At 37.2% G+C, this 15,647-nt stretch overlaps 1 protein-coding gene and 1 pseudogene across 1 annotated transcript in view; one reads left to right on the forward strand and one right to left on the reverse strand.

The window, feature by feature from the left end:
• CCDC39 (coiled-coil domain containing 39) overlaps positions 1-15,647 on the forward strand; it is a 58,742-nt gene that overhangs the window by 21,997 nt on the left and 21,098 nt on the right. The window contains exons 7-11 of the mRNA XM_055126469.1: positions 2,992-3,183; positions 6,642-6,745; positions 6,922-7,054; positions 10,384-10,578; positions 12,939-13,103. Coding sequence (XP_054982444.1) covers positions 2,992-3,183; positions 6,642-6,745; positions 6,922-7,054; positions 10,384-10,578; positions 12,939-13,103 — 789 coding nt within the window. The remainder of the gene's footprint in view (positions 1-2,991; positions 3,184-6,641; positions 6,746-6,921; positions 7,055-10,383; positions 10,579-12,938; positions 13,104-15,647) is intronic.
• LOC129402742 (small nucleolar RNA U3) lies at positions 12,593-12,715 on the reverse strand (annotated as a pseudogene).

Below are 15,647 nucleotides of genomic sequence, written 5' to 3' on the forward strand. Positions count from 1 at the left end.
TGTATTGTAAGAGGCTAGGGAGGGTGTTTCACTGGGTAATGACTTCAAAGTGTTTAACAGTCCAGTCTCTGAGAACAAAACAAAACTGAACCATTACACCCTCTTCCCCTGCCCCTTCTCTAGATTTATAGCATTTCTGATTTCTATGGTGCAGCTACTTCTCTCCAAACATGAGTCACTGAACACAGAGTTGGGATGTGTAAGTATAAGTAGAGTTTGGTGAGCCGTAAGAGCCAGCTCATACCATTAAAGAATTTAATCTGAGATTTGTCTCTTTGATTGTCTTCTTTCTACAAAACAGGTTTTGTTCCTCTGTTCTGGCAAGACTCTGGCCATACAATCCTAAAATTGTACCCTACAAGAAACAAAATATTTAGATAAAAATATATTTTTCAATTATGCTTTTATTCCTAGGGAGGAATTTTTGGATTTTACTTTTAACTGTCACCCTATAAAAATTTAAATGTGAATTGATAGCACGTAAAAATGTAAGTGTTTGTATGACTTAAACCCAATCATGAACAGCTTTGTAACTGTATCTCATGGTGATTCAATTAAAATAAGTAAAGAAATAAAATGCAAATGTTGAAGTAGATGTTTAAATATCAATTTCATATAGATAACTCACTTTAAGATGGAACAGTTCTAGAATAACCATTTGAAATATCCACCTAGAAAAATTTGACATACCCTTTGATTAAGTCTAATAATTAGAAAGAATACAACAATTATATAATGTTATTTTTAAATTAAATTAATTAATTTATTAATTAGTAAGTCACCGTGAGGGTACAGTTACAGATTTACACATTTTTGTGCTTGTGTTTCCCTCATACAATGTCCGAGCACCCATCCCTCCACCAGTGTCCATTCTCCACCACAAATGAACCCAGTATCCCTCCCACCCTCCAATCCCATCCCCCCTCCCTACTCCACCCCTTCTCTGTGGCAGGGCATTCCCTTTTGTTCTCTTTCCTTTTGGGTGTTGTGGTTCCCAATAGGGGTACTGAGTGGCCATCGTGTTCAATCTATAGTCTACTTTCAGCACGCATCTCCCTTCCCGAGTGGGTCTTCTAATCACATTTTGCTTGGTGTTCCCTTTTCTATCTGAACTGCCTTTTCCCCCAGCATGTGAGGCCGGCTTCCAATCCATGGAGCCAACCGATTGGTACTTATTCCTACTATTCTTGGGTGTTAGTCTCCTACTCTGTTATTTTATATTCCACAGATGAGCGCAATCTTTCTGTGTCTATCTCTCTCTTTCTGACTCATTTCACTTAGCATGATACTTTCCATGTTGATTCACTTATATGCAAACTTCATGACTTCATCTTTTCTAACAACTGCATAGGATTCCATTGTGTAGATGTACCAAAGTTTCTTTAGCCAGTCATCTGTTCTTAGGCACTCGGGTTTTTTCCAGATTTTGGCTATTGTAAACAGTGCTGCGATGAACATATAAGTGCAGATGTCATTTCGACTATACTTTTTTGCTTCTCTGGGATATATTCCCAGAAGTGGTATTGTTGGGTCAAATGGGAGCTCAATTTCTAATTTTTTGAGAAGCATCATATTATTTTCCAAATGGGCTGAACCAGTCGGCATTCCCACCAGCAGTGTAGAAGGGTCCCTTTCTCCCCACATCCTCTCCAACAGCGGTTACTTTTGTTCTAGAAACATCGGAATACTAGGTGAAAAATTAAAACAATTTAAAATGTAGAGCATCTCAGGTGTATATTTGATATGCTAATATGTATAATACATGAAGCACTCTAAAGCTTAGTGATATTGTACTCTCCCTTTTGGAATTAGTTAGTGGAACTCTATTTTGAAGAACTGGAAAAATATTTAACTGTAGGGCCAGATAGTACAGGGTGTTAAGATGCTTGACTGGAATATATCAGATTTCTTTTCTGTCCCCAGCACTGTATGGGATCCCTCATGGCACTGTATGTGACCCCTCAAGCACCTCCAGAGATCACTCTCAAGCACAGCAAAGCCAAGTAACCCCCCAGGCCCCCACCAGCATCTGCTGTAGTCCCCAATCCCCTCAGCACTCTCCCAACCAAAACTATTTTCTTTCTCCAGTTTATTTAACTTATTGTTGCCAGAATCATTTGCTCAATCCACACATGCTCTTTTTATTCTCCAGCTTTAAAATCCTACGCCACATTATTTGAGAGTGTATGTGTATCTTTCCGTGGTATGTGAATTTCTTCACCATTGGAACCTAAACTCTACCCTTCTAGCCTCACCCTTTTCAAGAGTCCTGCCCTTTAATATTAATCTCCATCCCATTTCTACCTCCCCACCCAGCACTTTAACACTGAGTATTTTGTATCTCCACATTTTTCAGGCTTGATTCGCAGACTCTTGGTTAATGATTTCAATTTCTCTTTTAGGTGATATTTAATAATATCTTTGTTTCCATAGTACTTTGTCCATATCTGTTAATATCTGTTATATATTTTATATATTCCATTTATTTTGTATTCTCCTAAACAGCAAAGGGAACTGCCTGTGAAATATTTTGAAAAATATTATTGAAATCCAATATGAAACATGATATTTGACACATTTTTCAGATATCGTCTTTTGTTTATAAAAATACTTTTATCACTAGCAATGTATAGATAGATGAAAGAAAATATTGAGATCTTTAAAAATATGAGTTTACAGATGTGGAGATGTACTGTACTGATTTTTTCCCATGTAAATATAGTCTTTAAATATTCTCTTAGGACCTTGGTCATTTTTGGAGGATACTGACACTGATCATGTATTTGGAACATTGGCTTCCTAAAACTCTGTTATGATAGACTTTGTAAATCACGATGCCGAAATGAAATTTATAAACAAAAAGTGAAAAAATATATTCTTATTTGGTGAAATAAATTCTGAATATATAACTAAAATCTAAATACCTTTGAGTTTTGTCTCTTTTTCTTTTATTGGTCATCTAACCATATTTAATTGTTCTTTTAATTCCAGCAATTGTCAAATATAAAGCAGGAATTAAGAGAAAAAGAAATTTTGGTTAAAGAGAAGATCAAATTTCTGGAAAACGAGATTGGGAATAACACTGAGTTCGAGAGAAAAATTGCAGCTGCTGATCGTAAAGTTTCAAAATGTAGAATGGAATACCAGAGTCATGAAAATAGTCGAGTTCAGCTGAAGGATGAGGTATGTCAACTGGAAAGATTAGTTTGTATGTTAAATAAAATTGCTATAAGATAAACATGAAGGCTTTCCTTTTATTACGGAACTGCTTGCTAGGTCCTTTTGTTGCATCCCTTCATTTAGTGGAACTTCAGACCTCCAGCTGAGCCTGTGGTTCCTGAAAGCAGCAGGTGGGTCCCATTCACACCCCAAGGAATGGGAAGGTTTCCTCCTGGATCTGCCCAGTGCCCAGCCTGCCTGTGTCTCAGAGGGCAGGCTCCGGGAGGGTAGAAATCAAACTGGAAATCACAGTTACGGGATAACCAGCAGACAGCAAACATGAAGATGCTATGAGTGATTCTGCAAAGAACCTTTTTAATAGCTACAGGTGCCCGGTGGTTTTGACTCTCAAATTCTAGATGGTAGTGCTCGAGCGGATTCAGTTCCTTGCCTTGCTAGGGAGTTATACTTCACTCTGGTAATGAGATAAGTTAGTGAACTTAAAATACCTGGAAACAGACTGAGGAAGAACAAAATTTCTGCTTTTTTTTTTACTTCTTTTGTAGTATTCATGAAAAAGATTTGATTATTTTGAATTCCCTTAGCAATAAAGAGATCTTCATGAAGTCATAGCATCTGAGGTAACCAGATTAGAATATTTTTGAGCATTTTAGTCTACATATTGTCATATATTTTAATTCTGGTAAAGATGGAATGATTTTTTCCTTCCAAAACAATTACTTAAGAGCCTAAAAAAAGTAAACTCACTGATTTTTTTGTTGAGGTATTGTATTTTGCTATAGAGTTCATATCAGTATTTTTTTCCTGATAAAATGTCATTGCTAGTAGTCTTTTCTTATAAATCTTTAAGTTTAGGCCTGGAGAGAGAGTAGTGAGCTAAACACTTTCCTTGTATGTGATAGACCTTCATTGGGTTTCTGCCACCTCGTATGGTCCTTCGAATGCGGAAGTAAGCCCTGAGCACCCAGGAATGGCCCCCAAACAAGTTTTAAAAAATTGCAGAACACTTTTTTTTGGCTTATCAAGATACAACTCACACACCACAATTCGTCCTATTAAAGTATATTCACAGGATTGTGCAGCTATCTGTGAATATTACTAATTTTACCTGTTACCCCTACTTGATTTTAGAGTATTTTTGTCACATCAAAAAGAAATCCTATACTCATTAGAAATCTTTCCTTTCCCTTCATGTCAGTTTACTAATTTTTGTATCTATAAACTTGCCTATTTTGAACATTTTATATAAATTAAATAATATAATATGGGACTTTTTGCAGCTGGATTCTTACATTTATAAAGTGTTTTTAAGGCCCATTTATATTGTAACATATCAGGGGCTATAGAGATAGTATTACCTTACATATTGGAACAAATCAATATTTCATTTTTTGTTTAAAAATTAATTATAATATTATGGTAAAAATAATTTACCAGGGGCTGGAGTGATAGCACAGTGGGTAGGGCATTTTGCCTTGCACGCGGCCAAACTGAGTTCGATTCCCAGCATCCCATATGGTCCCCTGAGCACCGCCAGGGGCGATTCCTGAGTGCAGAGCCAGGAGTAACCCTCGTGCACCGCCAGGTGTGACCCAAAAAGAGCAAAAAAAAAAAAATTTACCATTTGAACATTTTTTTAACCTGTACAATTGAGTGGTATTAAGTATTTTACTGACATTGTACGACTGCAACTTTTCTTTTTAAATCTTTTCTTGTTTTCTGCAACCTTATTCATTAAATAGTCACTCTCATTCCTTGCTCCCCGATCCCATCCCGAAGCCTCTACTACTACTCCTCTACATTGGCTGCCTGATTTTGACTATATTGAGAACATCATGTAAGTGGGTTGATATGGTCATTGTCTTTTTTTGGACTGCCTTATTCTACTAAGCACAATGTTCTCAAAGGGCATTATTGTTACATCATAAATAGTCTTATTAAGGCTGAAATGACTCCATTGCATACCAATATACCATGTTTTTGCTTGTCCATTCACTTGCCCAGGGACATGGGTTGTTTCCATGTTTAGCTATTAATAATGCTTCCATGAACATGGGTGTGTAGTTAACACAGAACTACTATCTTGTGGCATTTTGAGCTTTAATTTTTCAAGGAATTCTCATACTGTTTTCCATAGTAACCACATCATTTTGCGCCCCTTCCACCTTTGTGCAAGGATTCCAATGTCTGTACAATCTCGCTAATATTTGTTCTTCTCCTGTTTTGTTTTGATAGTAACCTTTGTTAATTGGTAGGAGGTATTATTTCATTACAAATTTGATTCCCCTTTAATTAGTAATGAGTAGGGAACATTGCTGAACATCTTTTTCATGTGCTTCTTAGCCATTTGTATTTCTGTTTTTTTGCTCTTTGGAAGTTCCAGGGATTGAACTCAGGGCCTCACCTATATAAGACATATGCTGTCCACTGAGCCATTTCCCCATCTCTGTATACTTTCTTTGGAAAAATGTCTTTTCAAGCTTTTCCCCCCTCCCCTATTTTTGAGTCAGATATTGTGACTGAGTTTTCAGTTTTTAAAAAACAGCTTACTCTTCAAGCCTGTGTTCTCCCTTGAATACATATCTCACTTGCTCGTCTCTATGTCTCTGCTTTTTGTTCTCTGGAGAAGCCTGTCTTTTCTCTTGAACATGTGATTCCTCTCTCTCTCTTTCTCCCCCCTCACATATTTCTAAGTAAGTTTTAATAAAAACTACCTTGCCTCACCAAAAAATAGTTTTGTAATATATTATATATAATATATAATACATATAGTATATTATATACACTATATAATATATAATACAATACAACATATAATAATATATTTTGTATATAATAATAATTTTGTATATTATTATAATATGTTATATATTTATAATATATAATTATATATGTATGTTTATATGGAGCTGGAGTGATAGCACAGTGGGTAGGGTGTTTGCCTTATGCTTCCATGAACATGGGTGAACAATTAACTGAGAGCTACTGTCTTGTGGAAATTTGAGTCTTTATATATATGTATTTATACTATAATGTATATATTATAGTATATATTTGTATATTATATGCATTTATATATTTTGAATATTAATTTTTATCAGGAATTCACAAATAATTTCTTCTTATGTGTAATTTTGTACTCATTCAAAAAAGTCTTTGAGGTACAAAAGTTTTAAATTATGACAAAGTTCAACTTGACTGCTTTTTCTTTTACCTCTATCTTGGGTCCAATCAAGAAATCATTGTTGTGAAAATCCAAAATCAAGAAATTTAATGTAAAGCTTTTTCTCTACTTATTTTTAGTACATATATGTATAATATCAGATCATAAAGCAAAACCGTTAATGTATACAATAGCATCTATTTCTGAGTGATTTAGGTAAACAATGTTCAAAATAGAACTCAGAAATGAAATCATAAGATGCAGAGTAAATATATAATTTCTGTCTGTTAACTAATAGCTGGACTGTTTAAAAGCCACTGTGAATAGAAGTTCCAGTGATTTGGAAGCTCTGAGGAAAAATATTTCCAGAATTAAGCGTGTCACTGAAGATGAGAGAGCAAAGTAAGAAAAAAATATTTAAATATGTATTTCATGATATATTACATATATATGTAGGTAAGAAAATGACTTATTATAATAAAAAATCCTTGATTTTTACTAACAGATTTCAGGTTAAACTTTTTCTTGGTTTAAATATGTTTTGGACAGGCTCTTTTTTTTCTTGTAAATCTTTCTAGGTTAGAAAATATTAAAAATCATAATGAAGCTATAAAGAAAAAGTTACATGAAATTACTGAGAGAACTATGTCTGTAGAAGAGAAAGCAACCAATTTGGAAGATATAGTAAAGAAGGATGAAAAGACAGTCAAGGTCAGTTGGCTTTATTTTATAAGAAATCATAAATAAAAGTTTAGCAATAGTGAATTGAACTCTTAATATTAGAGGAGCAGGGTTGGAGAGATAGACAGTAGGTAGGGCACTTGCATTTTATGCAGCTGACCCGAGTTCAACCCCTCTGACACCAAACATCATCTCCCAAGTCTGCCAGGAGAGAGCCCTGAGCACAGAGCCAGCACTAAGTCCTGAGCACAGTTGGGTGTGGGCCCAGAGAAACGAAAATAAATATATGAGGAGCAACAGACCTTTCCAGAGGTTCTGCTGTTTGGCCAGAGAGATAGCTCAATGAAATGAGTCTATGTTTGCATGAAGGAAGTTTAGATTTGATCTCTAGTGCCATATAGTCCCAGAAAAATGCAGGAAACATTCATGGCCATGGCTCAACAATTAAAAATAATTTGTTAGGGCCAAGGATGTACCTAAGTGTTACAGAACTTGCCTTGAATGTGTAAGACTCTGGGTTTTGTCCCTGGCACTGGAAAAAAATAGCAGTTTTGCTTTCTGTAATCCACTTATTTTGTTTTCAAAATGTTATTTTATTATTTTTATTTTTTTCACTGTCACTGTCATCCCGTTGCTCATTGATTTGTTCGAGCGGGCACCAGTAACATCTCTCATTGAGAGACTTATTGTTACTGTTTTTGGTATATCCAATATGCCATGGGTAGCTTGCCAGGCTCTGCTGCTCGGGCTCGATACTCTCGGTAGCTTGCCGGGCTCTCCGAGAGGGGCGGAGGAATCAAACACAGGTCGGCCACGTGAAAGGCGAATGCCCAACCGCTGTGCTATCACTCCCTTCAAAATGTTATTTTTATTAAGCATCATGAATTACAAAACTATTCAGAGTTGGGTTTTTGACATACAACATTCCATCACCAATCCCTCCACCAGTGTCATTTTGTTCCCAGATTACTTCTCAACCCCCACCCCAGCCCCAGACTTCTATCCTGACTGGCACCTATTTTTTTTAATATTAATGTGTATGTTTTAATTAATTAATTAATTAATTTTTATTATTGAATCACCATGTCACCGTGAGATACAGTTACAAAGATTTCATGATTGAGTTTCGGTCATATAATGTTCCAACACCCATCTCTCTACCAGTGGATATTTCCCAGTTTCCCACCACCAATATCGCCATATCCCTCCTGCCACCCCACCAGCCTACCTCTATTACAGGCACTTTCTCTTTCTCTCTCTCTCTCTTCCTTCCTCTCTCTCCCCTCTCCTCCCTTCACCCCTCCCCCCATTTCTGGGCATTATTGTTTGCATTATAGGTACTGAGAGACCATCATGTTTGGTCATTTGCCCATTTTCATTACACATCTCCAATCCAGAGCAATCCCTTGCAACCATTATTGCATAGTGGTCCCTCCTCTATCCCAGCTACCTTCTCCCTCATCCCCTGAGGCAGGCTTCTAACCCCCTCTTTGTTTTTTTGTTTTTTGAAGTTAACAGATTTTATTTAGAGGTTTCTGAGGGAAGGAGGATGGGATAAGTGGGAGAGAGAATAGTAAGAATAACGCACTCAAGAGAGAATGCAGGCTTCTCCAAGGGTGGAGGGAGCTCTACACACATCCTAGCACTGGACAAGAAAGCATGAAAGTACACATCTCAAGGGGGAAGATGCAGGCGACACATGTGCTCGGGCACCACATGTGCTCGGCCATGTGGGCGCAAGCAGCACATGGGCTCAGGCAGCATATGCGCCCAACCCCCTCTTAAGCCATTGCATAACATTTATTATTATAGTTGTTGCCCAGAAATTTTGAGAGCATCTCAAAAATCCAGCAAAAATGGTCCACTATAATAAAAGATTATTCATTTTTAAGATTATAGATTTTGATATGGGAAAATTTTAATGTGCTACAAAGTATTAGTCCCTGGTTTCATCTGTGGTTCATTGGTTATAAAGAAAATAAAAGTGTATCTCAGTGAGGAGAGTATAGGGAAATTAATTTAACATTTTTAGATGACAATTTTCAATAAATCTTAGAAACCTTGAGGTCAGAACAGATGCCTTCTGAGAAAGGAGCAGCGGGAGTAGGAGAACCTTTATGTATTCTGAGGGATTCTATCTGTAGGAGGCCAACTGAGGGCAAGCGATGAAGACATGGAGGGTAGTGCCAATCTTGTGCTGGGGTCAGCGCCTACCAGCTCAAAAGATCTGATTGTTAAATTTTTCATAATTTTTTGAGTTGACTGTGAAACATAACTAGTATTAAAAATTAAGCTACAAATATTACAAATATACTAAAAGCAAATGTATAGTACTCAGCTTTATAAGATCATGGTTATATTTTATAATATTTCTAGTGCAACTTATGCTCTCAAATTTCCTTAAGATTGCTTGTATCTTGATTTTCTATGACTGTCACTGTCATTCCATTGCTCATCGATTTGCTTGAGCGGGCACCAGTAACGTCTCCATTTTGAGACTTGTAGTTGCTATTTTTGGCATATGGAATACGCCACGGGTAGCTTGCCAGGCTTTGCCGTGAGGGCGAGATAGTTTCAGTAGCTTGCCGGGCTCTCCGAGAGGGGCTGAGGAATCGGAGAGCGCGGCAAGATACCGAGAGTATCTCGCCCGCATGGCAGAGCCTGGCAAGCTACCCATGGCGTATTCCATATGCCAGAAACAGTAACAGCAAGTCTCATGATGGAGACGTTACTGGTGCCTGCTCGAAAAAATCGATGAGCAATGGGATGACAGTGACAGTGCTTGTATCTATTATACCTGTATAGAGAAAATACTGCATAATGGTCTGCTGCTGAGATTCTTTTCCTAGCTCTGCATTTCATTCAGTCATGTCAGTTTGCTTAAAGGTTACTTTCAATATGGCCAATTTTAAGTTTCTCCAGTGATTTTATCATGGGAAATGGCCTCTGTCCCCTAGTCTCTCACTTACTAGAAATCTGGTGGTTATACAGTCACTTGATCACTGATGGATAGTGTCCCAAAGAGACTGGGAGTCTGGATGATATGAACCCTCAAGACTTAAGTGAATACAAATTTGTAAGTTCTGTGTCTTTGGTATTTTATTTTCCAAGTAAATCAGTGTAATGGTCCAATTTCTCAGGGTTGGATCACATGGTATAGAGTTGAGATGACAGAGCAAGATGATAACACAAGAATAGAAAACTATTGTTCTACTCTACTAGAATAGAATACCCCAAATGTTGGCGATTTGTTGAAATTGTGGAAAGGGCATTCACTTATGAGCTTTTAAATTATGTTTAAATAATAAGACTTCTCAGTGTTTTATAATTCCATTAATCACAGTTTTTCTTGTCATCAGGAAGTGCAAGACCAATTGAACATATTGAAAGCTGTGCTATATAAGAAATCTCAGGAATTGCAGACTGAGAAAATGAAAGAAAAAGCTACTGTCTCAGAAATTAAAGGAACACGGTCTCTTCTTAGGAACTTAAATAATCAGTTACGTAAACTGGATTTTGACACCTTGATGCAGCAAGAAATTATGTACAACCAGGTAGGTGCTTCTCTAAATAATCTTCATGTTGATTGGCTATAGTCGCTATAGTTGAAACACTGTCCTGTGTTCTGCGTGTCTTAAGAAAACATCTCTAAGCACTCTATGTGTCAGTAATAGAATGAGGGATTCTTAGAAACCATTAATTATTTTTTATAATTTAGCAATGTGATCTACAATGCTGTTTACAGTAATGTTTCAGGGATGTAATATTACACCACATTACTACTAGGAGACCTTTTTTCTAGGTCCCCTCAAGCCCTTCCACCCCTTTCCTCTCTTAGCAAACTGAGTCCTGTAGATAGTGTGACCAATCCTGGGCATGTTCCTCTAGAACTGCTGAATGTTTGAAAGATCCCCAGGCAAAACTCATCACCGTACACTTCCTGTGTGGGGCTGCTTGCCGAAGTCTTTCTGTGGCTTCTATAAGTTTTGTTGTACCCACTGCAAATCACACAACAACCTTCTCTGCGATTTTGCCCCACCTCTCAAAAACATGTTTTTAGTTTGTTTAAATTGAAACAAATAAGAGGATAAAGAATTCTAGTGAAGGGGGAATCATGCTTTAAAGGAATAAAGCCATTGGAACATCTAAAATCAAGAGACTGAATTTAATTCTTAGTTATATAAACATAGCACTGTAGTACTGTCATCCCGTTGTTCATCGATTTGCTTGAGCGTGCACCAGTAACGTCTCCATTGTGAGACTTGTTACTGTTTTTGGCATATCGAAAACACCACGGGTAGCTTGCCAGGCTCTGCCACACGGGCGGGATTCTCGGTAGCTTGTTGGGCTCTCTGAGAGGGGCAGAGGAATTGAACCTGAGTCGACCGCGTGCAAGGCAAATGTCCTACCCACTGTGCTATCCCTCCAGTCTTTTACTCTTTTACTCCTACTCCTTCCCCATTTATTAGTCTTTAGTTTCTCAAAATCACTGGATGCTAAATACAATTTTAAAAATATTGGGATCAGAGTGATAGTACAGTGGGCAGGGTGCTTGCCTTCCACATGGCCTCCTCAGGTTTGATCTCAAGCATCACAAATGGTCCTTCAAGCCCTGCTGGGAATAATCCCTTATCATCATAGTATCATAAGTACCTTCTCTAGTTGACTTTGTTTTATATATATATTTAGAATCAGATAAGATGTTATATATGAAAATTATACATATATGTGTATATATACATATATATATACATACACACATATATATTTTTATACATATATATATACATATCACTGTATCACTGTCATCCCGTTGTTCATCGATTTATTCGAGCAGGCACCAGTAACGTCTCTATTACACTCAGCCCTGAGATTTTGGCAGCCTCTCCTTACCCGTCTTTCCCAGACGGTTGGAGACTCTTTCAGGGTCAGGGGAATGAGACCTATCATTGCTGTTTTTGGCATATCGAATATGCCACGGGGAGCTTGCCAGGCTCTGCCGTGTGGATGAGATACTCACGGTAGCTTCCCACGTTCTCCACGAGGTATGTATATATCTGTTGCTGTATTTGGGATATGAATATGCCACGGGGAGCTTGCCAGGCTCTCCTGAGCGGGCACTAGAATCTCGGTAGCTTGTCAGGTTCTCCAAGAGAGAGAAGTAGGCTATAAGATGTCACTTCCGGGAGTTTGGTCTCTGGATGTTGGCCATTGATGGGATTACAGGGTGCCGGGGGCAGTTTCTGGGTGTGACTGCCTAGCTACTGGAAAATGGGGAATCTGGGTGGAAGAGGCCCAGTCCCCATCCAAGCAGCCTTGGAGATCTCAGCCCTGGGTCCTACACATCTGGGTTCCTCTGCCGGTTCCTTCATGTGTGAGGCTCATCCAAACGTGTGGAGAGTGGCCTTGAGCATGGCTATATATATATATATATATATATATATACACACATATATATATATCCGGAACCCAACCACAGCTATGTACATACACCCCCCCCACATATATATATATATATATATATATATATATATATATATATATACACACACATATATATGTACTGAAACCACTCAGACCTCTCTGACCCCTCCCCCCTCCTCCTGGTTTCCGGTGCTCTACACAATACATGATCAGAGATACTTCTCTAGTAAGGAACAATAGAAATGATCCCTGGAATGTCACTGTCTCTGTCACTGTCATATACTTCTATGTCACTGTCATCTCCACTGGTGGTTGAAGAATAGTTATAGTTTGTGTTTTCTCCCCTTTGAGTAGAAGAATTGTATGCTACAAATTAATGAAGGATTAAAGTGACTTTAGTAAATTAGGATAAGCTTACTAATTATTTATTGTGTTTTTAACTTATAGAAATGATTTTGATTCTTCTTGCTAATAAAAAAAATTCTCACAGGATTTTTACATTCAACAACTGGAACGTAGAATGTCACGGTTAAAGGGAGAAATAAATTCTGAAGAAAAACTTGCCCTTGAAACAAAGATTGTTGAACTCAAAAAAGTGTTGGAGGAGAAAAAATCTACATTTGACCTTTTGGAAACACAGATCGGGAAGCTTCATGTAACTTGCCAAACTACTTTATGCTACAAATACTCCAGTCATTTGTTGTTCTGTTTTATGTTTACATTTCCCTAAGGTTTTACTCTGAATAGGCTAATTTCCAAGCTATGTATATAACAAATACATATTCCTATTCTTTTCTATGAGAATATAACTTCATTATTTATTATATACTTACCATATGCCAATATATTACATGCTTTTAGTATTTCTTTTCACTCATTATAAATGTCTTCAGATGCTGTTATTTTGGGATGATGGTAAGAGTAATTTACCCATAATTACACAGCTAATACAGAGAAAATTAGGATCCATGGTCCATGTGACTTTAAGAACTCCTATATGGTACATGACTTAAAAATTAGATAGTTTCTAATTTTCTACTATATAGCACTGTAGCACTGTTGTCCTGTTGTTCATAGATTTGCTTGAGCAGCCACCAGTAATGTCTCCATTGTGAGACTTGTTACCGTTTTTGGCATATCGGATATGCCATGGGTAGCTTGCCAGGCTCTGCTGTGTGGACTCGATGCTCTCGGTAGCTTGCCAGACTCTCTGAGAGGGATGGAGGAATCTAACCCGGGTTGGCCGAGTGCAAGGCAAACGCCCTACCTGCTGTGCTATGTCTCCAGTCCTATGTATCTACCATAATTTGATTGCCTTTATCACTAAAATTATTTCTAAAGGAAGCTGCTCTCAGAGCATTTCCATTGTTATTTTAAATATTTAGTGACAATATTTCAAATGACTAAATTTTGTTTCTTTTTTAATTTTTTAAATTTTGTTTAAAAAATTTATTTTTATAGTTGCTCACAATAATTTATTACATTCAGTATTCCAACACCAATTCACCACCATTATGCCTTCCCAGCACCATATTTAGAATTGTTCCACCAAACACCCAAAGCGGAACCTAAATAATTTATTTTGTATTGCTTGTTATGAGTAATCTGCTAAGAATGATCCAAAAAAATTGCCATAGTGTGTGAAGATTCTTGTATCTTACCCTGGAACCATTAAGCCCTTGTATAAGAGATTACTAACATGTTGTTACGGGTTGAGGACTGAATTTTGTTAAGGGAACTGTTATTATAAATTGGTCTTCAGGTATATTATGCTTATGGTAATGTAAAAGCTATGTTGATGAAACTATCTAATACAAATCTCATGCTAGGATTTAACTGAAAAGCAAAACGGAAGATGTGAGAGCATGGGAACTCTGTGACCAAGGGGAACTTTTAAAGGTTTGAATAGGAGCCCTAAAGGCTTTGAATATTTTTGAAACCAGTGATAAGTCTGGTGATGAGTGTCCTCTAGTGGTTTAAAGGAGAATTGCTCTGAATTCTTTATCTGGAGCTATTCAAGTAAATTTATTACTTGTAATTACTTATTGCTAATTTACTTTATAACTAATTTGCTCTTGGAATTGTTAATTTTAATTATTCAAATGTTTTAAATTTTTAATATGACATAATTTTAGTCTTGAGTAGTTTATAGCCCCGTGAAAAGATTTTTTTAAAAACTGTTTTCTTGGCTTAGTAGAAAACAACACATTTTTGAATCAGAAAGACCAGGTCTTAAGTACTATTTTAACTACCACAATTTCAATTTTTCTGACTCCTAGTTTTTTTATCTATTAAATATAAAAGCACTTGAAGTTTTATTTATTTATTTTTTTGCTTATTTGGTTTTTGGTTTGGGGGCCACACCCAGCAATGCTCAGAGGTTACCCCTGGCTTGGCACTCAGGAATTACTCTTGGCAGTGCTTGGGGACCATATGTGGTGTCCAAGTTGGCCAAGTAACAAGGCAAGTGCCCTGCCCACAGTATTACCTCTCCCCCCCAAACACACCCCTTGCCAGGGCTGGGCCTAGCCCTCGGGCCCCCACCACTCTATCTCCCTTAACATTATTTTAGAGCAAAGGGAAAATAGAAATATATCTGAGCACAGTGTTGCTTTCAGTTATGTGGAACATGAGATTATTAGGACAATAGGAGTATAGCTTCTGTTTCAGAATGTCTCTCTTGATTCTGAGCGGATTTGTGTCAGTTTTTGCTGTGTGGGGATGGTTCTAAGTAACCCCTTTTAACTACAACAGGGTTCTCTCTGTTAATGTTGCTGTTTAATATGCATACTTAACTGTTTTTAAGAGAAGAATATACAATGGAAGTGAGTAAAAATATAAAGATATTAAAGACACTAAAAGTATTTTGCTAACTTTTGGGGTGGTGGTGGTTGGGTCATACCCAGCTGTGCTCAAGGCTTACTCTTGGCTCTGTGCTCAGGGATAAGTGCTGGTGGTTCTTGGGGAACTATATAGGGTATTTGGGTCTTGGTCGACTTGCGTGTGAGGTAAGCCTCTATTTTGTTAACCTTTTAATGAACCTTCTTAGAGCATCAGATTGTTAAATCGTTCGTTATGTATTCCTTTTCCCAAGTGACTTCTTACTTTGCATAATGGGAACTAGTTTCTTTCTCTCTCTCTCTCTCTCTCTCTTTTTTTTTTTTTTTTTGGCTTTTTAGGTCATACCTGGTGATGCTCA

This window comes from Sorex araneus, chromosome 2 (assembly GCF_027595985.1).
Source record: "Sorex araneus isolate mSorAra2 chromosome 2, mSorAra2.pri, whole genome shotgun sequence".
In the NCBI taxonomy this organism is placed as follows: domain Eukaryota; kingdom Metazoa; phylum Chordata; class Mammalia; order Eulipotyphla; family Soricidae; genus Sorex; species Sorex araneus.